The sequence below is a fragment of the Miniopterus schreibersii genome (genome assembly GCF_964146895.1).
Source record: "Miniopterus schreibersii genome assembly, chromosome: 8".
NCBI lineage: Eukaryota > Metazoa > Chordata > Mammalia > Chiroptera > Miniopteridae > Miniopterus > Miniopterus schreibersii.
The window spans coordinates 24,539,540-24,565,582 of NC_138109.1; the positions used below are offsets into that span (position 1 = coordinate 24,539,540).

The 26,043-nt window shown below is 35.7% G+C and overlaps 1 protein-coding gene across 5 annotated transcripts in view; it reads right to left on the minus strand.

Moving 5' to 3' along the window:
• FOXJ3 (forkhead box J3) overlaps positions 1-26,043 on the minus strand; it is a 104,789-nt gene that overhangs the window by 45,629 nt on the left and 33,117 nt on the right. For all 5 annotated transcript variants that reach the window (XM_081144287.1, XM_081144286.1, XM_081144290.1 and 2 more), the window contains exons 3-4: positions 18,855-19,179; positions 10,711-10,785 (exon numbers count right to left, since the gene is read on the minus strand). In XM_081144287.1, coding sequence (XP_081000413.1) covers positions 10,711-10,785; positions 18,855-19,179 — 400 coding nt within the window. The remainder of the gene's footprint in view (positions 1-10,710; positions 10,786-18,854; positions 19,180-26,043) is intronic.

The window sequence follows — 26,043 nt, forward strand, 5'->3', positions numbered from 1 at the left end:
CCACAAATGTAAGGTAAATAGTGTAATATAGCTTGAATATAAAGTTTAGGGGCACAAAGCTGGGGGCTGGAGTTGAAAATGTGGCATTTTTATTTGTGTACCAAGCAACGATGCAGAAAATGGAGCAAAGGTAAGCAGAGATTAGAGAAAAGAGATCAGTTGGAGGTGACAAAGTAACCCAAGTTATTTATCATTAAATAATTTTATTTTTTTTTAATCTCATTTCTTCTAATTACTCTGTTTTCACATAAAAACTCAGGATTTCAAAACATCAATGATAATAGACCAGGACAGTATCATCTTCTTATAAAAGCCCACAGTGAATCAGTGGCTCACTGTTGCATCTTATATCCAGAAACTAGCTGGGGACAACACAGAAGTGCTAAAGTTCCAGCATCAAAGCAATTGGTTAAACACATTTCACCAATTATCTCTGAACATACACAAAAAAGAAGAAATGAAAATTCTAGAATTAAAAGTCCAATGACTGGAATAAAAGTTCACCAGATATGCTTAACAACAGATAGGACAGTCAAAGAACCAGAGACCTTGAAGACAGATCAGTAAAAAAGTGTCCAATTTAAGGAACAAAAGAAAAAAAAGGATAAAGAAAGCCTCAATGATCTGTGAAACAATGTCAAAGAGCCTATCATATTTTAATTGGATACTAAAAGGAAAGAAAAGAAAATGGGACCATAATTTTTTAAAAATAATAACCATCAAAAATATCCCAAATCTGGATGAAAACCTCTTCTTATTGATCCTAAAAGAAGTCCCAAACAGAAAATTACAAGAAAACTACACTGAGGCACATGACAGTCTGCTTAAATTTAAAGAGAAATTCTTGATAGTTGCCAAAGAAGGGATGGGGCCTGGGGAGGGCATATTACATACAGAGGAATAAAAATATCACAGGTGACTTTTTACCAGAAATAGTGGAGGACAAGGAAAATCTACAAAGTTCTGAGAGATGGAGAAAATCCTGCAAACTGAAGATTCCACATCCAAAAGAAGTATTGTGAGGATGAAATAAAGACCTTTCCAGATAAACAAAAGTCTACAAAATGTGTTGCCTGCAGACCTGCACTACAAGAAATGCCAAAGGATACTGTAAGGCTAAAGGGGAAAGATATCAGATTGAAACCTGAATTTACAGAAAAGAATATCAGAAAAGGTAAATAATTAAGAAAATATTTTCTTCAACATAATTTCCTTAAAACACTTCTAACTGTTTAAAGCAAATAAAATAAATCCTAAGGCAGATTTATGATGTAAGTAAAAGTACAACATATGACAATAGCACAAAGAAAGGGATGGCTAGATAAATAGAATTATGCTATTTTAAGGTTATTGCATGAAAATGCATAGGAAGTAGTAGTAAGTGGCATGAAGTGAAAGATGATATAATATTACTTCTAAATAGACTGATACGTTAGTAGTACATATTGTTAAGCTCTAGAGTAACTACTAAAAAATTAATAAAAGGAGCATAGCTAAGAAGTCACTAGATGAAATAAAATAGGAAACTATACACTATTTGATTAATCCCAAAGGTAGCAGAAATGAAGCAACATAGGAACAAAAGAAAAATAGCAAACACACCAATCATCATATTAAATATAGACTAAGAACTCCAATTAGATTTTAAAGATTATTAGACTAAATTTAAAAAGCAAGAGCCAATGGCTACATGCTGTTTATAAGAGACTTTAAATACAAAGACATTTATAAACTAAAAGCAAAATACTAGAAAAAATGTATCATGAAGTTGCATAAGAAAGCTGAGGTGGCTATCAATATCAGACAAGGAAAACTTCAAGACAAAGAGTATTTTAAGAAATTAAGAACACTTTAGAAAGATAAAAGAACAAATCAACAGGAAAATTAAACACACTATTCATTAATATTAATTTAAAATGGATCACAGACCTAAATGCAAAATAAAACTATAAAAACCTACAGAAGAGAACAGAGGAGAAAATCTTTATGACTTTGTTTGATTTCCCAGACAGGACACAAAAGTCACTAATTAAAAATTGATATTTTCAAAATTCAAAATGACTACTCTTTTTAAGACACTATTATGAAAACAAAAAAGTCTGAAAAAATATTTACACAATATAAATCCAAGAAAAGACATATCCAGAACATATTTTTTAAAACCTCTTAGAACTCAGTATTGATAACCAAATTTTAAAAAGAACAGCTAAGACTTTAAAAGAACCTTCAGAAGAGAAGAGATACAAATGACCAGTAAGCAGAAGAAAAATGCTCAACATCAATGGTCATCAGGAAAATTCACAATAAAGCCATAATGAAATACCACTTCACATCCACTAAAATGACCGAAATGACAGAAAGACAGGTAAGCCCTAGTTGGTATTGCTCAGTAGTTAGAGCATCGGCCCGTGGACTGAAGAGTCCTGAGTTCAATTCCTGCAACCCTCATGCAACCAATCGATGTTTCTCTCTCCCTTCCACTTTCTCTGAAAAGCAATAGAAAAAATATCCTCAGGTGAGGATTAAAAAAAAAAAAAAGATAATACCAACTGTTGGCCAGGATGTGGAGCAACTGGAGCTCTCATGCATTGCTACTGGGAATGTAAAATACACAACCACATTGGGAAAAGGTTTGGCAGTTCCTTATAATCTTCCATCTACCCTTGACAAAGCAATTAAGCCATTATTCTATTATTCAAGAGAAATGAAAGCACATGTCAATAGAAAACTTGTACAAGAATTTCCTAGTAGCTTGTTCATAACAGCTTCAAACTAAAAATAATCCAAATGTCCACAAGCAGGTAAATGGATAAAAAAGACTGTGGTGTATTCATACAATGGAATACTACTCAGCAATAATAAGAAATGAACAACTGACATATGTAATAGCATCAAGGACATTATACTAAGTACTGGGACCTGTCTATATACTTGTTTGAAGGAATCGAGACAATGCATGTAAAATAACTACCTAATCTGTAAAGCAATATATAAATGTAGACATTATTATTAATTCATATCAACGATTCTGGTACAGCAAGTTAATATCTTCCTGAAGAAAAATACTACAATGTTTTAGTCTGTAAAATCCCAAAGAAAAATCGTAACTAGAATTGTACAGCTATGAACACATATTCTAAAAATTCAACTGCCAACTTCAAGATATCCTAAAACAAAGATTAATTCTAGAGGAGGAAAAAGTGACCCCAATTGAAAACTAGGGAGCATTCTTAAACAGAAGTGACTAAACAAATAATACAGGTAATTCAAAAACTTCAGGAAAATTAAGGTAATTAAAACACAGAAAATGCATCACGATTAAAGGTGTGTCAAAAAACAACAAAGGCCTTAAATGCCTTTATTTTCATCATTAGAAAATATTTACCGCATCAAATAAAGTTCCTTTTAATTATTCCAATAATTAATTTCTGATGAAATTTTGTCAGCACAAAATATTCTACTCTATCACACACTAATGTGACTTTTAACAGTCCCCAGATTAAAAATATCCGAGTAAAAATGCCATTATCTGATTAAATGTAAGTAAACCCAAGAAGCTAATACTAACTTAATATTCCTAGGGAAAGCAGTCCCTATCATAAATAGCCTACCATTCCAAATGGCTAAATCTGTAAATTTTATGTTTTGACTAACCCTACTACCAAGTATGTATGCTCATTGGTAAAGTGAATCATCAGACTATTCTCTGCTCCTCCTTAGCTCTCAATGCACACCATTTCAGAAACTTCAGGCATAGTGCTGGGTCCCTTTTCTCTCTGACTTCTTTGGTTTCATACCATGTCTCTGTTTTTTTACTTTCCCAGTTCAGATTTGGAAATCCAGTTTAAATGGGTTTTTTAACCCTCCAACATCTTAGGATGCTGCTCCTCATAAATGCCCAAAGGTCCAAGTCACAGCACTTGCATGCACCATGGAGTGAACATACTTTCCAGTTTCAGTCTTGATTTATACCTGTTGCCAAAGCATAATTAAGAATAACACCCTTTTTTATTCCCAGAATTTCCTAGTTGAAACAGAAGATTAAATAGTCAATCTACTCAGACCACAAAAATAGTCTATGAACAGTCAAATATATAGAAAGTACTTAAAGGCAGGCAGCTGAATATATGCACGAAAACTATTCCAATGCCAGCTCAGGTCCCCAGAACATTCTTGGTTTTATTACTTCTAAATATATTATCAAATCAAGCAAAGTGTGTCCAGGAGAGATCATTAAGGAATTTACTCTTAATCAATGGATTAAAAATACTTAATTAGCATATTGATTATATTATAAATGGTTCCTCTAAACGTTAAAATAGTATATTCTAATAAGTGATTAACAGTTGGCCATATCTTGTTTTTAAATCATCAGTGCCTTAACTGAATCCTTTCAGAAATTATTTTTTTAAGTTGGAGATAAATAATGTTTTACTATATCATAACTGATTTCCAAGGGCTCACCTATATTTAATATAACTCACGAAGCAATTTAGTATGATCATTATGTTATCAGTTTAGGCTAATTCAACACTGCCTCAGTATATGTCAAATTAATTATTGAGTCTAAGCTTAAAAGAAAAGGACTTGCCCAGCCAGGCGTGGCTCAGCAGTTGAGCATCTACCTAGGATCCAGGCGATCAGGGTTTGATTCCCGGTCAGGGCACATGCCCGGGTTGCGGGCTGCAGCCGATCAATGACTCTCTCATCATTGATGTTTCTATCTCTCTCTCTCTCTCTCCCTCTCCCTTCCTCTCTCTGAAATCAATAAAGATATATTTTAAAAAAAAAAAGAAAAGGACTTGATGGCCAAATGAACTTTTATCTGGCAACAACCCACATGTTCTTCAAATGGTTATTATTGTGATAAATCCATATAATGGAATATATGAAATAACATGGAATTGCTGATACTCAAAACATGGATGGATCTCAAATGCATTATGCCAAGTAAAAGAAGCCAGACTCAAAAGCCACCTACTGTATGAGTACCATTTATAAGAATTTCTGAAAAAGGCAAAATTATAGGGACAAAAGACCTATCAATACTAGTTGCTAGGCCCTGGGGGTGGGGAAAGGGACTGACTACCAACGGGCAATACTGTTCTACATCCTCATCATGGTGATGGTTACACTGTATGGACTTGTCAAAACTCCTAGAATTATATACCACAGAGTGAATTTTACCATACATACTTTTAAAAAAATTAATTTAGGGGCAAAGTATTATTTTTTAAAAGTAGTTTAAATCAGGAAAAGAAAAAAAGAGCCAATCACAAAATGTTATCTCCCACTGTTAAACAGAGAATATTGCAAGTGCAAATAAAAGGCAGCTGTGACTAAACTGCTTTGCCTAAAAGCTTATATTGTCAGGGCTCTGGGTTGGCAATTTCTGTTTCCACAGTGTTCTCTCTGAATCAGACCCTCACCTCTATCTAACTCAATCTTTCAAAACCTCTCTGAACACTTCTTCTTACTCTGGGCTTTCAAACCTTGGTTTGTCTAATGGACTGTCTCACATTCATAATCCTTTGCCTTAATATGTACTCACTGGCACTGATCTTTTCTTCACTCTTGGATCTCATGTAGTATTTACATTAATTCCCTTAATTCCTAATTCTATCTCAACTTTGTTCTCACTGGTCCCTCAGCTAAACTTGATCATGTTCTCTTCTCAGCCTCCAATTGGGGTTCTTGCCTACCATGAGTTAAAAACCCTAAAGGTTAGTAATTTCAACTATCCTTGAAGTGCTTCAGAAGTGGCAGACTCTAAAGCCTCCTTGGGAACCCTACCAGTGTTTTTCTCACTCCAATAAATATGATGCCCTTATTTCTGTCCAACCAAACTCTGGCTTACCTTTAAATTCTACTTCACGTTTGGTTTTATACAAAAACAGAGATAAGAGGCCAACTTCTTCCTCACAAAAATCATGCTTTTAATTTGACTAGTATTAAAATTACACTCTTATCTTCCCTCTTCAGGGTACATACCTCTGATTCCTGCAACACTGTTTATCACTTCATGTTACATCTCAAACCTCTCCAGTAATTTTCTACATCTTTTCACAATTAAAGTGGCCAAAACAGGATACCAACAAATAATAGTCAATTTACAAATAAATATAACGCGATACTAACATGGCCAAAAAAAACACACACACAAAAAAAACCCTCTGAAAAAGAAATCAGTCCATTATGATCCCTTATACTGTGAGAGAGGACAGGAACGGGGGGGGGGGGGGGGGGGGGGATCACAATCTCAGAATTTCCAAAAGCAGTGACTTTGTTGCTTCCTCACAAACCAAGAGACCCCTAACTTCACAGCCACTGAGCCTTTACAACCTTCCCATCCTCAGGCAAGAAAAAGATATCCACCCACTTCCCCGAAAAGCATTTTTTTACTATGAATCACTGCAGTCATCTCTCCCAGGACAGGTAGGTGGCCTTCATAGTATCTTAAAGTCCTTAGCTATCAGTTTTATTAGAGCCCATTGCTCTAATTAATTGTTGAAACCATTTCCTATAATATTTTATTTCCTTTAAAGTCAAAGTATCATTTTTCTGAGCTGAAGAAGAGGGAACAAGGTTGAGAAAATATTACATGGAAAGCAAAGACAGAGAACTCTATATTTTCAAACTAAATTTAGCTGATAAGATTTGTTTTTCCATAATGTCAACAAAATATTTACCTTTCTTTAAGATTAAAGTAACAGACATGTGTGAGTTGCAGAAGAAGACTTTTATCAAAAAATTATATTAAAAAAACAGACAAAAATACAGAAAGTAAAGCTAATGAGAGAAGAGGAGACACAAGACAGGAATAAAAAAGTGGATAGACTGCAGTATGAAGAAACAGGGTTGTAATCAAGGAAAGAGAAAACAGAAATCTGTCCCTCAAAAAGTAGCAATTATTGATGCAAAATATTTCATTTTGTTTTTCTCTTTTTAAAGAAAATAATGTAGCTGTTTGAAATTAGTTTCAAGGAACAGAGGAAAATGGATTTCAGATCATCAGTGTACATGGGAGGGTATCAAATATTAAGGGCTTTTATGACAACTTGTAGGAAATGAAGGATTGAGTCAAAAATAAACAGCCATTCAACAATACTCTTTCAAGTTTAGGCTGGCCTTCATACCTCTCTGGTAATACTCTAAACAAGAAGCTATACCATAATACTACGGGAAAGAAGATCCTGTGTAAGCTAATTCTACCTCTATTTCTTGGACCCATCTGGGTCATGGCAGCAGCTAACAAAATCCTAAGGGGTAAAAGTCCACCCCATACCCAAAAGACCAAAACTACTCCCACCCCACCTTGGCTCAATGGTTTTCTCCCACTGTGGTGAGGGTGGTTTTGGAAAAGCTCCTCAAATGCCAGGAAACACTGTAATACAAAAAGAAAAAACAATTCATAAGTACCAAAACTTAACTAACATTTTGGCCTCCCTCTCAAGGAAGATTGGTACAGTGGGAAAAGCACTAGTCTAGGAACCAAGAAACCAAGTGTATTCTGTTTGTTCAGCATTCAAAAACATTTGTTATACTCTAGGTGACTTGGGAATAGGACAGCAAACAGCCTCTTTCAGCTAAGGGTTATTACTAAACTAGCAGAATATAAGCCAGAAGCTGGTGATGGTCATCTCTGTCACTAAATGAGCTGAAATGCAGCCATCAGAAAAGCTAAGGGATGTAAAGAGACATTCCTGGTGATAAAATTTAAGAACCGGGCTCCAGCTCCTACTGCAGGTATTTTCTCCCTTAAGTTGGTCTGTAATGGGTTTCTGTGACTTGCAAGTAAGTCTGGCTAATACACTTGGTCCTAATTCTACACTGAACCTGGGTAAGTCATTCCTCATTTATCGGCTTTAGTTTCCTCTTCTATAACATGGGCTAGATCTGATGTTTTCAAAACTTTTTTTAGGCAATGGAACTTTTTTTAAACAAAAATTTTATTTTGGTATCAAAAATTAAAATGACTTTACTCATATAAATGTATCTTATAAGATCAGATTTACATCATTTACTTCTGACCAAATCAATAAGGACAATGGATATTTAAATCTCACCTAGAGTGAAAATAAAAATGACTCTATTAGTATAAATGTACTTTATAAGATCAAATATACAATATTTACTATTATGACCAAAATCAACGAGAACAATGTGTTTTGATAAAACCAAGTTTAAAATTGGAGACTAACAGTAAAAATTGAAAGCTTTTATTTACCTTTCAGGATTCAATTTATTTCTGTATTTTGTTTTAGTTGTACAATCCTGATTCAAAAAGAATAGTTGTAAAGAGTAACATGTTTTCTACATCTCCCTTACTCCATGACACTAGTTAACTAAGGTGGAGAAAAGCTTTAAGTTCTGCACAAGAGAAAACCTGACAGCAGTTGTTGTTTTTAAAACAGGTCTCCAATTGGTTAAAATTTAGTACATAATGGAGGGGACGGGAAGAGGTTAACCAAATAACATACATGCTTATATGCATAACCCATGGACACAGACAATAGTGTGAAGAAGGCCTGGGGTAGGGGCAGGGGCTGGTGGAGGGGAGCAAAGGGGGAGGGAAATGTAGGACATCTATAAATCTGTTAACAATAAATAGCCCTGGCTGGTGCAGCTCGGTTGGGTGGGTGTCATCCTATGCACCAAAACATTTCAGGTTCGATTACCAGTCAGGGCACATACCCAGGTTGAGGGCTCAACCCTGGTAAGGGGTGTGCAAGAGGCAGTCACAGCCCACCAATGTTTCACTCTCACATCAATGTTTCTCTCTCTCTCCCTCTCCTTTCCTCTCTCTAAAAAAATTCAATTGAAAAATCTTTAAAACATAAAAAATAAGAAGTTTGGTACGTAATACAGTTTTCGTGTGTGGGTGTTTTTTTTGAATTATTTAAACCTCATTTAAGAGTTAAATCTGAACCACATGTTTACAGAATCTAATTAGTTGCCTCACAGAACTGATAAAATAGATAATACTAAGCTCTTAAGAACCCTTTCTGTCAGATTCATATATATTTACTGCCGATAGAAAATTGCAATGAAGTAAATATAAAAATTTGTAATTCCTTTCTTTTATAATAAGCCTGTTTTAAAGGAAAGAAAAATGTCACCAATTCCTACTCACAACCTTGGAGAATTATGAACATAGGGAAATAATAAATTGGGTCAAATAAAAAAACTCATAATTATTCAATCTTATTAAGAACCAACTTGATGGGGCCGATCATAGTAGGTGCTATAAAATTCTTTTTTTAAGAGTGCCTGCTTTACAATAGAAATTAATAACTCTTCATCTCTAACCTTAAGAAGTTAATCATCTAGCAGAGGATACAATATATTCATTCATTCAACAAGAATGTCTCCTCAGTGCCACCAGCCACTGTCCAAGTAATTGGGGCTCACAAGTAAACAATATACACACGATCCCTATCCTCATATTTAGACTTTAACCTAAGGACAGTAGGTAACCCATCAAGATTTTAAACAGAGTACATATGATTAGGTTAACATTTTTGAAAAATTACTGGCTACTATGTGAAAGTTACTATACATTAGAGATAGTAAGTCCACGGATAGAGAGACCAGTTAGGAGCTACTACAATGATGACAAAGTAAAAGGAACTCAAAATAGGAAACAACAAACTTATTAGATGTGGGGGGGGAGCCTCAGAGAAGCAATGTTGCAGCTCAATCTTAAAAGACAAGGAGCAGGCCAGACAAGTAAAGGAAGGGAGTTTGTGCATTAAGAGAAGAACATTTGAAAAGCATGCTTGAGAAACTTCAAGTAGTTCCTCACAGTGGGTCTTGAATAACTTGAAGAAAGGTACATCAAGAAAACTACAGTAAATGGTATTTTATAAAAAAAATCTCCAGAACACTAGGGAGTACGAAAGCAGGGTGATAATATGACCAGGCTTACATTTTAAAAAAATTTTTCCAGAGACACTTAGCCTGAAGACTACAACAAGAAGTGTAAACATCCAAACAAGAATGCATGCTTGCCAAGACACACTGTCTCAAAGTCCTAATCTAATAATTTATCATGACAACCAAATACTCTGAGCATAGAAACCAAGCAACTAGTACCAAGTTCAGGCCATACTGTAATTGACATGGCTATTAAAAGAAACAAAAAAGTCTTTGTAGGTAAAATACTAAAAATGTAATAAGGTGGCAGGAGATAAATGGAATAAAGAGAAAAAGCAGCAACTAAGAAAAAAAGGAAATAACAGAAAAACAATTTTGTTTCAGGATAAGAATTACTTCCACTTGTCGATTACACACAAATCCACCTCTTATATGAAATAATTAATTAAGTGTGGTTCCTAACAAGCAGTTCAAAAACCAAATTAATTTAATACACACACTTAACAAAATAACCAAGCAAAAACTAGTTAGAAACAGCAAACTGTAACAGAGGACCAGCTCTACACTACACTAGCTAGCTTCTCACTGCTTAAAAAGAAAGCTCTCCCTGCCTGGCTGGTCCTTGAAGAAAATCAACTAACATGGGGGTGAGGTGAGGAGGCGGAAGGGAGAGAGTTGGCTGAAGGACTTGCTATTTTCACAAATATTCCTGCTCAATGAACCTGAATGCTCTCATTCCAATTCTTCTTCTTTATATTAACAGATACAGCTTCGGTACAAACATGAGAACACACACAATGAAGAATCCAATTATTTTAAGAAAATAAATCCTACCTTTCCGGGGTCATCCTTGGATCGAGGCACTTTAAGGAAACACTTGTTCAGCGACAGATTATGTCTTATGGAATTCTGAAATTAAAGAAGAAAAACCATACAGTCATTAGAATCCAAAAAGTAAAATCCACCTTTAAAAACAGAATCAGAATCAGAAATGTAAATATCTCTATGTACTGGAATATAATTACAAATGAAATAAGCTTTTTAAATGAGCTTCAAATTTAAACCTTTTTGGTTTTCAAATTATGAATGCTACAAAGGGAAGCAGTTATTGAAAGTTTCTGGCGAATGTTACAAAATTCCAAATAATGGAATATATGTCTCATTTTAAGTGTTCATTAAGAACTTTTAATGATGCACGGAGATGCCTATGATTAATATTAAATATTAAATGCCAAATATAAGATTATATACATATTATAACTTTAACTGTGCTTGACTGATTGAATCATTCACTCATTTTTGGAAACTAGCCAAAATGCTAAGATTTTTTTACACAGAATTATAGGTAATGATTATTTTCCTCTTTTTACTTTTCTGCAGTTCAAATGATCTATAAAGCACATGTATTATCACTTTTTAATGAGTTAAAAATTCTAACAAAAAAATTCTCCTACTCCATTACAAGAGCATATAGACACCAATCAGCTTCTCACTTCAATCTATTAAGAAAAAAAAACAGAAAGACGACACTGGCTACAGAGGGCTAGCAAGAACATCTAGGTTGCTCAATGTAGCAGGAAAGAAGAACCAACTTAGATGGCAGGAAAATGCACTTGGAGACCTGGAAAAAATCTGTGAAACAAGGAATCTTTAACTAATAAGTAGGACTGTGCCACAATTTTTACAGAAAATACCCAAAGGCCATTTCTTCTTAATGAAATTCTCCAAGATCCACTCCATAATTGTGTTCATTCCAAAATGGCCAGGTGGAGAGGGGTTCCAACTACATTTAACCACTACTTAGAATTTTGGGGAAGTCACTTTTGACATAATGCTTATTTTATTTTTTAATACAAAATTCAACAATAATGCCTATATTAAAACTTCCCACTCATGGGATAATGTTGGTATTAAAGAAGTTTTTAAAATATGAATATAAATCAAGCCTATCTTATTACCAAAACATCAATTTAAAACTTATGAGAGTTCCACTTCTGCTTAGGATGTAGAGAGCTACAAACAATGATAATCTCTCCCAAACAGTAAGAAAACAATGGGTTAGTCCACCCCCTCCCCAAATCACATCTATTTGAGCAGCATCAGAGAGTTGAGGTTGCAAAGCAACCCAAAAAATGAAATTCCTAAAAGGCACAAGCCCATTCAATGAGAAAGGAGACAAGGCTGTCTCACTTTTTGGAAGAGCATAGAAGAAAGCAGTGGCCACCACCCAAGAAATTAGCTAAAATTTAAAAGGCCGAGCATGGGCTAAAGTCTGTCTGTTTAAAACAACAAGGGTCCCAGACACAAGGGAAGTTACTACTCACTCTCAAGCTGTTCTCCATGGGCCTTCACCATATGCTCATAAGAACCAAAGAAAGTCTCCTTTGTGGCATAGGCAGGAAAAAGGTAACTGACAGCCACAGAGGGGAAGACAAAGCCCCACCACCTTCTATACATATTACAAAACAAAAAACTTAAGTCTGAGGTAGGGGCAGCAAAATTTCTCACTCATAAGAATTTGGCAAAGACTCCTGAGGAAGAATGGGGGAAAAAAACACCTACCTGTAGGGAGGGATAGGAAACCCCTTCCCAGGAAACAGGCAAAGATCTACTGCTGATGGAGGAAGGGTAGAAGCAAAATCCTTCTACCTCTGGGACAGTGTCAGAACTACTTTAGCTGAGGGAGGGGCAGAAAATTGTCCCAAAAGCAACTACAGATGCAAGCCTAGTCTGGCTGAAGGAAAGAAACAGTGAAAAAGCCCCACCCCCAAGTTCAAGGGCCTGAGTAAGACTGAGGCTGAATTAAGACAACAGATAAAACCCCGAGCCCCTACCAAAAAGCCTGTCAATGAATAACAAGCAGTAACAGTCTGATAGAGAATGGGTAGAAGCATGGAGAGAGATCCCCATATGTAGCAAGGTGAAAAGAGACAACTAAAATCTAAAAAAAAAGCAGGAAAACGAAGAAAACCCTGCAAGTACCTAAGCCCTCCATTCCAAGCACAAGGTAACAGGAGCCTACTGCTGGAGACATGTAAAGTCTGCAGTATGCTGAAGACAAAGATGTGGACAGCAAAACCCAAATCCAGCTCAAGTATTGACAGATTGATTGAACTTCCCACAAAAATGACCTGGGACAAAAGACGCTTGTCCATTTACAGGTATAAATACTGTTTACCTCAGTCTCTACCATTCTCCTACACATCTATCTGGCATTCAATCAAAAATTGCAAGAGACAGAAAAGCAAGGGGGGGGAAACCATTGTAAAGAGATAAGCAACAAAGAGATGACTCAGGTGTTAGAACTATCAGACAAAAACTTTAAAATAACTATGACTAATAGGTTAAAATACCAATTAGAAAAAATCGGCAACTTGAATAAAGAGATGGGGAATTTCAACAGAGATGTGGAAACCATAAGAAAGAGTCAAATGTGAATGACAGAAATAGAACACATAATCAAAGATAAAGAATCCCCTAGATGGGCTCATCAGTTCACTGGACACAACTATGCAAAGGCTCAGATATCTTGAGGATCAATCAACAGAAATCATCCAAACTTATACACACACATCATCATCATCATCATCATCATCATCAAAGATTATGGAACAATACAAGTAATCTGAGTCGCAGGGGAGAGAAAAGAAAGCAATGAGGCAGAAAAAAATTTGAATAGTCAATAATCTTCCAAAAATAATAAAAGACTTCAAATCACAGATGCAAGAATTTCAGAGAACACCAAGCAGAATAAATTAAAAATCCACACACCTATATTCATTAGTCAAAATGCTGAAAATCAAACTGAAGAGTATACTGAAGACAACAAGAAAAAAAAAGATTATGTACAGAGAAATAAAGATAAGGATTATAACAAATGTCTCAAATTATGCAAGAGAGAAGAAAACAGAATGACATTTTTTAAACACCAAAATTTTAAAACAGTCAATTTTATACCCAGTGAAAATACTTCCCAAAAATGAAAGCAAAACAAAGACTTCCAGACAGAAAAAAGCTAAAAGAATTCATTTCTGGTGGCACCAGTTGGCTGGCAATGTTATAAGGAAGTTTTTCAGGCAGAAGTATGATACCAAATGGAAACTTGGATCTACCAAAAAAAAAAAAAAAAAAAGACAACTTCCAGAAATTGTAAAAACAGAATAAATTTTTTAAAAAACACTTTTTCTTATTTATAACGCCTTTAAAAGATGATCAAGTGTCTGCAAAAACATAATTTATTATGGGGTTTACAACATGTAGAAGTAAAATGTATCACATTGTAGCACAAAGGATGGGTCGGAGGAATTAAAATTATAAGGTTTACAAAGTTCTTCCACTATACAAAAAATGCTATATTTGAAGATACAGTGTGATAAGTTAAAGATGTTATGTGCAAAAGCCTACAGCAATCACTAAAACAAAATTTAGGAAGAGGTATAACTAATAAAATAATAGTGGAGATACAATGGAATCATAAAAAAATACTCAGTCCAAATAAAAAAGAAGACAAGAAAATGAAAGAACTAATCATACAAACTGAAGTTCATCTACCTATCTCAAAAGTTCAAGATGGGAGGGAGAGAATCGAGACGGTCAGAATAAGAAATCATGACAGTCCTATTTTCTAAATGGTTTCAGGGAAAGAACACATCTCTAAAAAACTGAAATACTGAAACTCTTCAAGGTTCTGCCCTATGTCCTTTTTTCATTTCTACATTTGCTGCCTAGGCAATCTTATCTACAGCCATGGCTTCAAAGACCACCTATGATACTTAAGTCTATCTAAATCTCCAAACTAGACCTTTCTCCCAAGTTCCTAACATATTTTCAACCATCTACTAGACATCTCCAGAAACACCTCAAACTCAACATGTTTAAAACTAAACCGATCTTTATTTCCAGTGTGACTTTCCCTTCTCAGTTTAAGGACAATTACTCACATAATGGTTCCAATCAGAAACCTCTAAGACATCCTTAACATTCTCCTTCCTTCTCACCATCTGAAACAAATCTATCATTCAATCTTATTAAACCTATCTTTAATCTACCTATTTTATTCCATCTCTTCTGTTACACTCCCAGGCTAGGACACCAGTCTCAGCATAGTACAATAGCTACCTAACTGGTGCCCCTCCTATACCATTCTCCACCTTGCAAGCAGTTACTGCTTCACAGGCAAATTTGATGTTACCCTTTCACTTAAAACCTTTCAATGACTTCCCATTGCACTTAGGATAAAATCCAAAATCCTTAACAAAGCCTCCAAAGGCTCTTCATGATCTGACCCTACCTTACTATCTATACTCATCCCCTCCAGTGTTCTCTCTCATCTCTAGCTTTCCATTTGTTGCTCCTTCTACAAAGACTGCCAGCAGCCTTGCTCCAACTCTTCATCTGAGTCTACTCAACTTTCAATTTGTTCATGGTTTAAACACCAGTTCTTTAGGGAAATCCTTTCTGACTTTCAGATACTATTATGTTAGATCTCCCTATCACCCTAGATTTCTCATCACACTCACAGTGATTTGTGTAATGGTCATCTTCCTCCATACTGTATTCACAATGTAAGCAGGCTCCATGAGGATAGGGGCCTTTTAAATAATGCTTTTCATTTGGTAATCACAAGCCTGTTTTTAAAAATAGCAAAACCATATTTAGAAAGTAAAAACACCCAGAGATATAGGAGAGCCAAGACATGTATATACATACACACAATGAAGAAAAGAGATTACTTCAGATCTCACAACTTGGGCAGACTCTACTTCTTCATTTTTTCTTTTTCCTTAATATATCTTTATTGATTTCAGAGAGAGGAAGGGAGAGGGAGAGAGAGAGAGAAACATCAATGATGAGAGAGTCGTCATTGATTGGCTGCCTCCTGCACACCCCCAACTGGGGATCGAGCCTGCAACCTCGGCATATGCCCTGACCAGCAATCGAACCACGATCTCCTGGATCCTAGGTCGATGCTCAACCACTAGGCCATGCCCTGACAGGCCAGACTCTACTTCTAACAACCCCAAAACAAGACTCTGGAAGAGTAGAAAGGTAAAAATATTCAGGATGGTCCAGGTTAACCTGGAGAAAAATGTCCCAGCTTAAATGACTGATCAAGATATTGCTTGAAAATGCCAGTCCCAGAAGTAGTTTCTCAAAAGTACAGTTTACTTGCACTAAACTCACTTGAGATAATTTTAATTCAGATTCCTATACTCCACCCAAGATGACTAACTCAATCTCTGGAGGCGCAGCCCAGGAATCTAAAGTTTAAAAGCACTCTAAGTGATTTTTATTTTAAACTGGAGTTTAAACTGGCATCTCCAATTCAAATCAACCACCACATTCCTACCTGTATTTATCTTCTTATACTGTGCAAGTCCTGGTTCCCCCAAAAAATCAATACATGTATGCACCTGTTCTACCCTTCCAGGCACATAAAATAGTTTCAGAATTTCTCTCAACTTCCCAACTTCCTTTCTTGGAGTTACTGGAGGTAGACTGAGTCTAGCAAAATATCACTACCAAAGACAAATCCACTAAGTAAAGTTCATGATTTCTTTGCAATTATTTTCAACCTTAATATAAATCCTATGAAGGTATATAGTCAGGAAGCTCTTTTCAAAAGTATCTGGAATTTTTTTTCTGTGATTACATTACCCATTTCATATGATGTAAGGCTTATTTGTTTCTGCTTATATTCAGTTTTAAGGTTTCCTCTACCCATCCTTTTTTTCCTATGTACTTTTGGGCTATCTCTAATGTATAAAACACATGGTTCAAAACTATATAAAAAAGTATACTCGAAATCTTATTCCCTTCTATATCTTTTCTATCTCAGGTCTATGTATCCCCTATAGGTAACTATTATGTTTCTCATTTATTATTCTTAAGTTTCTTTTTACAACAATAAGCAAATACATATTTTTATTTTTCTCCCCTCACATAAAGAGTAACATAATACATCCCCACATACACATAACATTTTTTTACATTTTTCTTTTTATTATCCTATACTCCAGTAACATAATAGATTAATTTTCTTTAGTAAGGTGAGTAGCACAAAAATTTAAATTCCTTCTCATATAGTTCAGATTACAAAATCATTCAATTATGGAAAACTCAGAGAGTGTTTTTTAAACTCTTATGAAATATTCAGAGTTATTTTCAATATGTAATCTTCCTTCAATGCCCTGACACAAAGTGAAAGGGAGTTTTGCCTAAATACTAAAATTCTATTTGAATCCTTTTGAGTGACCATGGCGACATTTCTCCTCTGGGTGACTTCAGTTGGCTCTACATTTCTGGAAAGGTGGTTGACAACTGCTTTAGGATCGTTCTTCCACCCTACTTCAACTAATACAAACTAACTTCACAAGTTCTAAATGACCTCCCATTTTCCCGTAACCCATCTCTTCCATACCTAAAGAACATACAGTGAGCAGCAGATTGCAGGAATGTGCTAAACAATCTAAGGACATTGAATAGAAAGTAAAACCCAAAAAGAGAGCTAGGACCTGAACAAAGGAGGAGAAAAACCAGTTTCCATCTGTCTACATTTCAAATGCTCAAAATATTTCTGTTTACAAAAAAAAAAAAAAATTATAACTGATCATGGCAAGTTCTAGGTACCTAAAACTAGGTGGAAGAAACTTTTTAAAAAGAATAACTATAAAGCAGTTATTATTAATCCCAATTAATAAATGCATAAGAAATGAAGGAAAAAAAGAAAACCACCACTAGAAAACAGTAAAAACTGCTGTAGTTATGACCCACTAATAAATGCTAAAATTAATCAACAAAAGTTTAAGAAGAAGCAGGGTACTTGAATGCCCTCAAAATATCTCCCCAAAACATTTTATAATTTACAAAGTGAGAAATAGTAATTTTATAGCAGAGAAACCTGGCACATACCACCTTAACCAAAGAACCAAGGTTAACATTACCAGTAATAAGACAGTGACATCAAGTACCCAAGATATGATATACAGATAAGAGCACATCACCTCTGCATTATTCTCTCCAAAAACACATTATCTCACTCTAACCATGAGAAAGCATCAGACAATTCCAAACTGAGGATCACTGTCCAAAGTACCTAATAAGTACTCTTCAAAAGCATCAAGATCATAAAGAAAAGAAAAGAAAAGAAAAGAAAAGAAAAGAAAAGAGAAGAGAAGAGAAGAGAAGAGAAGAGAAGAGAAGAGAAGAGAAGAGAAGAGAAGAGAAGAGAAAAGAAAAGAAAAGAAAAGAAAAGAAAAGAAAAGAAAAGAAGACAAGACAAGACAAGACAAGACAGAGGAACTATTACAGATTAGAGGAGACGAAGTAAACATAAACTAAATGCAATTTGGGATCCTGGATTGAATCCTGGAACATAAAAGGACATTAGTGGAAAAACTAATGAAATCTGAATAAAGTCTGTAATTTACTTAGTAGTTAACTGTACTGTTTTAGTCAAAAGCACTGTACTAATATTAATTTCTTAGTTTTGATCATTGTACTATGGTTGCATAAGATATTAATATAAAGAAAGGGGATGAAGGACGTATGGAAACCCTTTGTAATAGTTATGTAAGTCTTCTATAAATCTGAAATTCTTTCAAAATAAAAAGCTTTTGAAAAATCTTGGATGATAAAAACAGTACTAATTGCAATACTACATTCATTGTTTTTTTTTATCTTAAACTATCAACTTACCTGAACTGTGGATATTGTTTTCCAGTGAATGCTACATTATCTCTACTCTTACTTTATGCTGGGTCAGTCATATAATATAATAAAGCTCTAACAAACCAATGTTCTACCAAAAATAGTTATGCGCCTAATTAAAAACACTTAATTTCCTTTCACACCCTAAAAATGACCAGTAATTAGAACTCATCTTCAATTATAAGCCTCCACAGAGCTGTTATCTTCAATAGAAGCCAATACTGTTACTGCTTACAGTATAAAAATAGAAATTTAAATAAAATCCTTACCTTCCAACCACTGCCAGCCTCTCTATAATATGGGAAGTTATCACAAATCCACTGGTAAATCTCACTTAGTGTCATTTTCTTTTTGGGTGAGCTATTAATTGCAAATGTAATGAGGCTGGCATAACTGTATGGAGGTTTCCCATCTTTGTGCTGTTGGACTTCTTCCTGGTCCAGGGTTGTATTGGGGTCAAGGAGTGCATTCTTCTTGGAAATTCCTGTTCCATGTGCATTCTGTGTAGCATCAGATTTTTGGATGGCTGCTCTCATGGTGAGCTGTGGTAACCAGTCCATAGATGTAAGGCTGCTCTCCAATTCAGATGTCATCCTGAAGGTAAATAGACTCCTTAGTCAGTATCAAGGAAAGAACCCCTGCTTCTCAAAATATCCAATATTCACAAATCTAGGAGTTCCAAAGTGAGGGAAAGCCTGAGTTAAATCTGGAGGAAAAAGATTGAGTATGTTAATGACCAAATCAAATATTTAAGAGATCAACATTTCCAATCTTTTTTCTTATTTTTATCCTCTCCAAAACACAACAAATTTGGTTTTAAAATGTTTAAGATACAGCACAATATATACACACAAAGTGATTCTGATGCTAACCTTTACTCACCAACACCAAGGACCCTTTAAAAACTTAAGTCTTTAAAGACTTAAATTTTAGGGGAGTCATACAAACAAAAGAATACCAAAAGTAAAGTGGAGGTAAGAGGTCAGAAAAGTACCTGAGAAATGGGCACAGGAATTTGCTCAGAGAAAATAAGGTAGAGCTGAGCAGGTGAGAGAGTAAAAAGAAGGGTAGGCAGGACTATCAAGGAGACAAACTAGCTGGGGGAACTGACAGTAAAGAAGAATGCAAGCTCAAGAGCACTGATGAGCAGGAGAAAAGGGATAGACAGGACCAGGCAATTTCTTTTAAAAAACAAGTCAAGGAGCAAGTTTAAGAAAACTAACTAAAAACCTGGGAGCGCTGGATGTAAGACATTAAATCACATAAATGGACAGCAAGAAAATAAGCATTAAAAGCTCAAGAACAGGCTTAATGCAAACATCTAGTGATCTGGATTCTGTAAGGTATTTCATTCCAAGGCTGAAAAATTCAGATCATTACCACCCAAAAAAAGAAAAAAGAAAAACAAAATCTGTCAGGTTAGCACACTCTGGAGAAGGGAGGAAGCTCTTCTAAGAATTAAAAATACAGAAACAAAGCATGACACTTCACAATGGAATTGCTAAATTTCAGCAGAAGGTACTAACCTTTCTATCCTGGAATCAAAGAAGCAGGAATAGTGACCCTAACTATAAAGTAAAGAAAAATATCAAAATAAAGGGGAAAAGAGAACAAAGTAAGAAACTTCAAAAGTTTCATTCAAAAGAAAAAAATGTGTCCTAAGAAAATCCCACAAAGGTCCCTCATCCCAAACGTCCGCAGATAAAAAGCAACTTGGGGTATATGATTAGGATCTGAACTTCTGGGAGGCATGTGGTTGATAAAGAACACAGGCTCTTCTTGAGTCAGGCAGACTAGAGTTCAAGAAACCAGTTACTCTACCAGCTACTTGCTGTGGGACCCTGAAAATGTTAGTATTCCTAAACTTCAGCATTCTCATTTGTAAAATGAAAAACTAGTACCTACAGTTAAAACATTACTTTGAGAAGTAAATGTGATAACATATGCACAGAAGAAACATTCAATAAGTGTAGTTACCCTTGGGAGGGTAATTAATAATGCACTATAAAGTAAACAGATTAAGCACTAGCTATTACAAATCAAGAAACAACCATGAGGATTCTATCTGCACTGCCAGTAGAGTCCTATTATATACTGTTTTCAGATATTTAGATCTACAGTTTTACCTTTCTCATTTTCTCAAACTGCCTTCATTTCTATTATATGCATGTCTCTGGAACCTGAACTTTAAATTCCTCTATACAGTACCTTCTGAGATCTTAAAAAACAAACAAACCAAAAAACCAACCTGCTCTATAATCTCAGCCAGAAATGCTTGCTTCCAACATGAAATAAGTTAAAAGAACTTGTGGAACAAAGAATCAAGATAATTTAGAGATCACAGAATGTCAAGAGAGTAGGCAAAGTACCCTAGAGATTAGAGACCAATCCCTTCAATCGAAAAATGAAAAACTAAGGTCTACTGAAGTTAAAAGACTTACCCAACTTCACACGGTAGTTAACCGTAGAACTAAAACCAGAGCCCAGATCCCCTGATGTCCAATCCAGCAGTTTTTCTACCATGCCTCATTTGTAAAATGAGCATAATTATTACCTTACTGATATAAAGTACTCAGAACAGTGACTGGCAAATAGTAAGTATTCAATAAATGTTAGCTGCTGGTGGTGTTGGTAATAATAGTAGTTACTGCTATTACTATTCACATTTCATTCTATAAACATTGGCTATTATTACACCATGCTGTCATCCTATTTGCCTCAATTAAGTCTCCACTGAGTAGCTTTATTTTGTTCAAATTCCCAAAGCAGCCAGTCACATACATTTTCAAAGTTAATATAAAAGTACATTCCAAACTGGAATATAACTGATATTGCAGATGTTCCCTATTGAGAATCATCTTTAACTTGTTTAATTCCACCAGCACCACTAATTAAGAATTTATGAGTCAAAGTAATATAATGAAACATACAATAAGTAGGTACTTAATACATTATAACATTTAAGAATTTATAATTATACATGTAGAGGGCTATACTACAGTAAGATTTTATACACATACATACATGTACACACATGCGCGCACAGACACATGAAGTATGATAAAATTCCTGCTCTCTGGGAACTCATAGTCCAATAAGGAAGGTCAAACACAAGAAAGAGCTAAAAAAATGAATACAAGGCTGAGCTCTTCTTTGTGCTGCAATGGTTCAGAACAGGGAGCGGACAACATGGACTGAAGCCTTAAGAAGTAGAGAAGGAAGAAGTTCAGCTAAAACTTGAAGTTAAGATCTAAATAGGCTGGAAAGATGATCCCTAGTCATCAAAGACATCATAAGTAAGAATTATTCCATTGTGCTTATTTTCATCAGTCCTGCTAGAGGAGATCTGAAGAACATTATAAAATCTGTTTAAAAAGTGGGGCTTCTGTTTCGTTTTCAAGTTTACTAAATTTTACACATTTTGGTAGAGAAATAAAAAAGTGCCTCCACTGTTGGTGGTTAGGCTAGTAGCTGCAGTAGTTCTCCATTAAGTGCTGAAAACACAAAAAATGATCATTACATTTGACCAGATCAGTAACTTTAAATGAAACCTCTTTGCGAAATGGGGATGACAGAGGTCCACTTTTATAAAAGAACAGATGGTAGTAAATTTTAAAAGAGCATGGAAGGTTCTAAGGAATCTGGTTATGAAAATCTGGTTAAGAAATATCAGGCCCTCATTACCTCACCTAATTCCAAAAGCTTCCTAGCTGGCCTCCTAGGCAATGATTTCTCACCACTCCTCCCTGCTAATCATCTCCAGAGTCTATGCACACACTCCAAGAGAAATCTGTAAACATTGTTTTCCATGTAATCATGCCCAAATACTTTTAATGGTTCTCTTTCTCCTATTACACATTCCGGGGGGGGGGGGGGGGGGGGCAAACTTCATTTTCAACTACCTTAATCTTTTATTAATTCTTCTCTATATTACTAGAGCATTATAACCTCAATTTGGCATTTACCATGCTGCTTTATATGTACAACTGCTTCATACGCTTAAGCTTTCTACCCTCACTCCCTCTTCCCGCACCCTCCCCATTAAGCACAATGACCATACACTATTACTTGAGATGCTATCTGACACCATAGCAGGTATGTGTTACTTAAAAAATATTTAGATACGGAATAAGAGTCTTCCCTTCTGAAATGCCATTTTCCTCTTACTCTGCCTAGCTGGCTTCTATTTTTCCTTCAAGACTCAGCCCCAAACATCTTCCCCTCCAGAAAACTTGGTCAATCCACTCTTCCCATCCTGTCTCCTAAATTGAACTAGATCCTACTCCATAGTATATAAATACCTCTATCACAGGACTTATAAAAAATTGTAATTATTTTTACCTATCTTTCTCCCATGAGACCATGCATAAGCTCCTTGGAAGATACTTTATTATTCTTTTCTGTCTCCCCAATGCCTAGTTAACATAGTAGATAAAGGATCAATAAAAGGTGGTCAAATGATTAAAATAGTGACTATCCAATGAATGTGTGAGTATGCTCATCCCCAAACAAGTGAGACCCTCCACATTTAAAAGCTAAAAGGAAGAGGTGAAAGAAGACTCAACAGCATGAAGTAAGGATAATCACAGGATCAAAATCCTGTTTGAATTGGAACAATGTATGACTCCAGGCACAGAATGACAAACAGCACTACACTGGAACACAGTTCTACTTAAATAGCAGAGAAAAGTGGGAAGATGGAAGCAAAGATAAAAAGATAATGCTACTGCCCAGCAGGCATGGCTCAGTGGTTGAGCGTTGACCTATGAACCGGGAGGTCACAGTTCAATTCCAGTCAAGGCACATACCCAGATTGCAGGCTCAATCACCAGTAGAGGGTGGGCAGGAGGCAAGCGATCAATGACTCTCTCTTATCACTGATGTTTCTATCTCTCTCTCCTTCTCCCTTCCACTCTCTGAAATAAAAATAATAATAAATTTGCTTTTAAAAAGATAGTGTTACTTATGGGAGAAAGCAAACATGGAGAACTTGTATCTGAACTTCTTAAATCTATAATGGTATCTGTTTCTTAAGTTCCATGACACCCAGCTAGGCGTGGCTCAGTGGTTGAGCATCGACCTATGATCCAGGAGATCAAGGTTAGATTTTCAGTCAGGGCACATGTCCGAGTTGCGAGCTCGATTCCCAGGAGGGGACGTGCAGAAGGCAGCCTATCAATGACTCTCTCACCATTGATGTTTCTCTCTCTCTCCCTCTTCCTTCCTCTCTCAGAAATCAATAAAGATATTTTTTTTAGGAAAAAAAGTTCCATGAGGAAATTTTTTCCTGCATAAAGTGAAAAAGAAAAGAGCATCAAGATATAAGAACTCAACATTAAGTCATGACACAGGAGGAGGAGAGAGGGTTCTAATCCCCCTTTATGAAACACTGCCACTGATACGACCCCAAATATACTGTTTAGCTACTTTAGCACATTGCCTGGCTCCCTCTGGAACTTCCCTACTCACAAGGAGTAGCCAAGGCTTATTACTAAGGAAGTTTTCAAAAGTAGGGAAATGGGTAGAGATATTGTTAGCTCTCTAGATGGAGTTAAGAAAAAGACATCAAGGACAATAAAAGAAATAATAATAATGAGGGTAATGATGTTGTTGACCTAGATATTCCTGAATCCTCCCACTCAATTCCAGGTACCTGGCATTTGATCTTAAGACCTGGCAGCATGTGAGAAATTGAGCAACTGAGAACTCAAAGGAAATCCTTGTAATTAGCACAGCAGGAATTCTGGTCACATGCATCTGAGGGGATATATACATATTTTTAATATATATATTTTTATATAATATATAACTTTCATTACAGCATCTCAGCACTCAAGGCAACCAGAAGCAAGGTCTGTGGCAGAGACAACTAATTGCCTAATCTGTTTTTAAAAATATCTAATATCTGTTTTTACCTCTTTCTTAAGAATACAACCCCAATTTTATTCTGGATGGCATTGCACCTTTTGTCCTTCCTGCTTTCTGCAATGTGGACACAATAGCTGCTGCTCCAGCAGTTATCTTGGATTATAAAATGACCTTTGAGAATGGAAACCACACACTGAGGGTATGGAAGCTATGGAAGTAGAGAGGAGTTGATGAGGCAAACATTAAGAATTCTGATATCACAGGTTGGAAAGCTGGAGACATTTATTAAACAGTGATGAAGAATTTGGTCCAACTGTCATCTACAGAGGTTGGGACAAGCAAACTATATGCCAACCAAGGCTACCGCAAGGAGAGAAATGTAGGGAAAATTTAGAATGTTGGCATGTGTTGGCTCCTTCTTGCCACTTAAAGTCCTAAAAGAGAAATAAACTTCAATTAGAGTTGCAAGCAGAGATGGAGAAAATGCAGATTTGCCAAGTGAGGTACTCCCGGCCTATAGTCTGCAATTTAAGCTAAGAATCCTATAATTTAAAGCCTTGTATGGCTGAATAAACACCAACTGCTTCTGAAGTAGCAAAGCTGAAGAAAATGAGTACTAGCTGAAAAACTGTAGACTTAGCAGTAGAGAAGACTGGTGCTTTGCCACACAAAAGCAATGTTGTAAGGGTATTGTCTTTCCACCCAAAACTATTGATTCGAATGGCTTCACCAGAGCCATCATTCTCTCAGGAGTAAAAGAGATCAACGAACTTTATTCTCACTAACTTGTAACTGAAATTTAGCATTTCCTTTAATTATGAAAGTAGACACCAAATCATTAACAGTAGCATTAACAGTACCTGTGATTTTGCCTCAATAAAAATCACAAAAATATTCATATAAATGACAAATGTCGCAGAAGCTCAAATTTGTATTTAAACTCATCAAATACTTGAGAATTATGAGTGTATTAGACTTGCCCCTAGATCTTTTTCACTTAACGTGTTACTTTAAAGGCATATCTATTTCTATGTTATAAAGCTAGAATTTTGCTAACCATACTTCAATATAAATAATTGGTTTCTGCCCTGGCTGGTTTGGCTCAATGGTTAGAGCGTTGGCCCGTGGACTGAAGGATTGCGAGTTCAATTCCCAGTCAAAGGCACATACCTGTTAAAAATTCCCCATCCTCGATTGAGGAGCATGCAGGGGGCGGCCAATCAATGTGTCTCTCTCCTGTTGATGTTTCTCTCCCTCTCCCCCCCGAAATGGGAAAAAATATCCTTGGCTGAGGATTGAAAATAATTAATTAATTAATTAATTGGTTTCCTTTGTAATTCTAAATATTTTGTTTAATGAATTTGGGGGCATTATTTGAGAAGGGTTCCACAGGTTTCATCAGACTGTTGAAGATGTACCAAAACAAGGTTAGAAATCCCTCCCTGAGATAAGCAGAGCACAAAAGGTAGGGTCTTCACATTCTGTTTGGGCAGGTACTTTGGCTCAAAGCAGCAAAAAGTCTAGAAATTAAGTTCTTAAAGATAATAGTATGGAGGGTAGGAAAGACAAAGAGTCTAGACTACAAAAGCC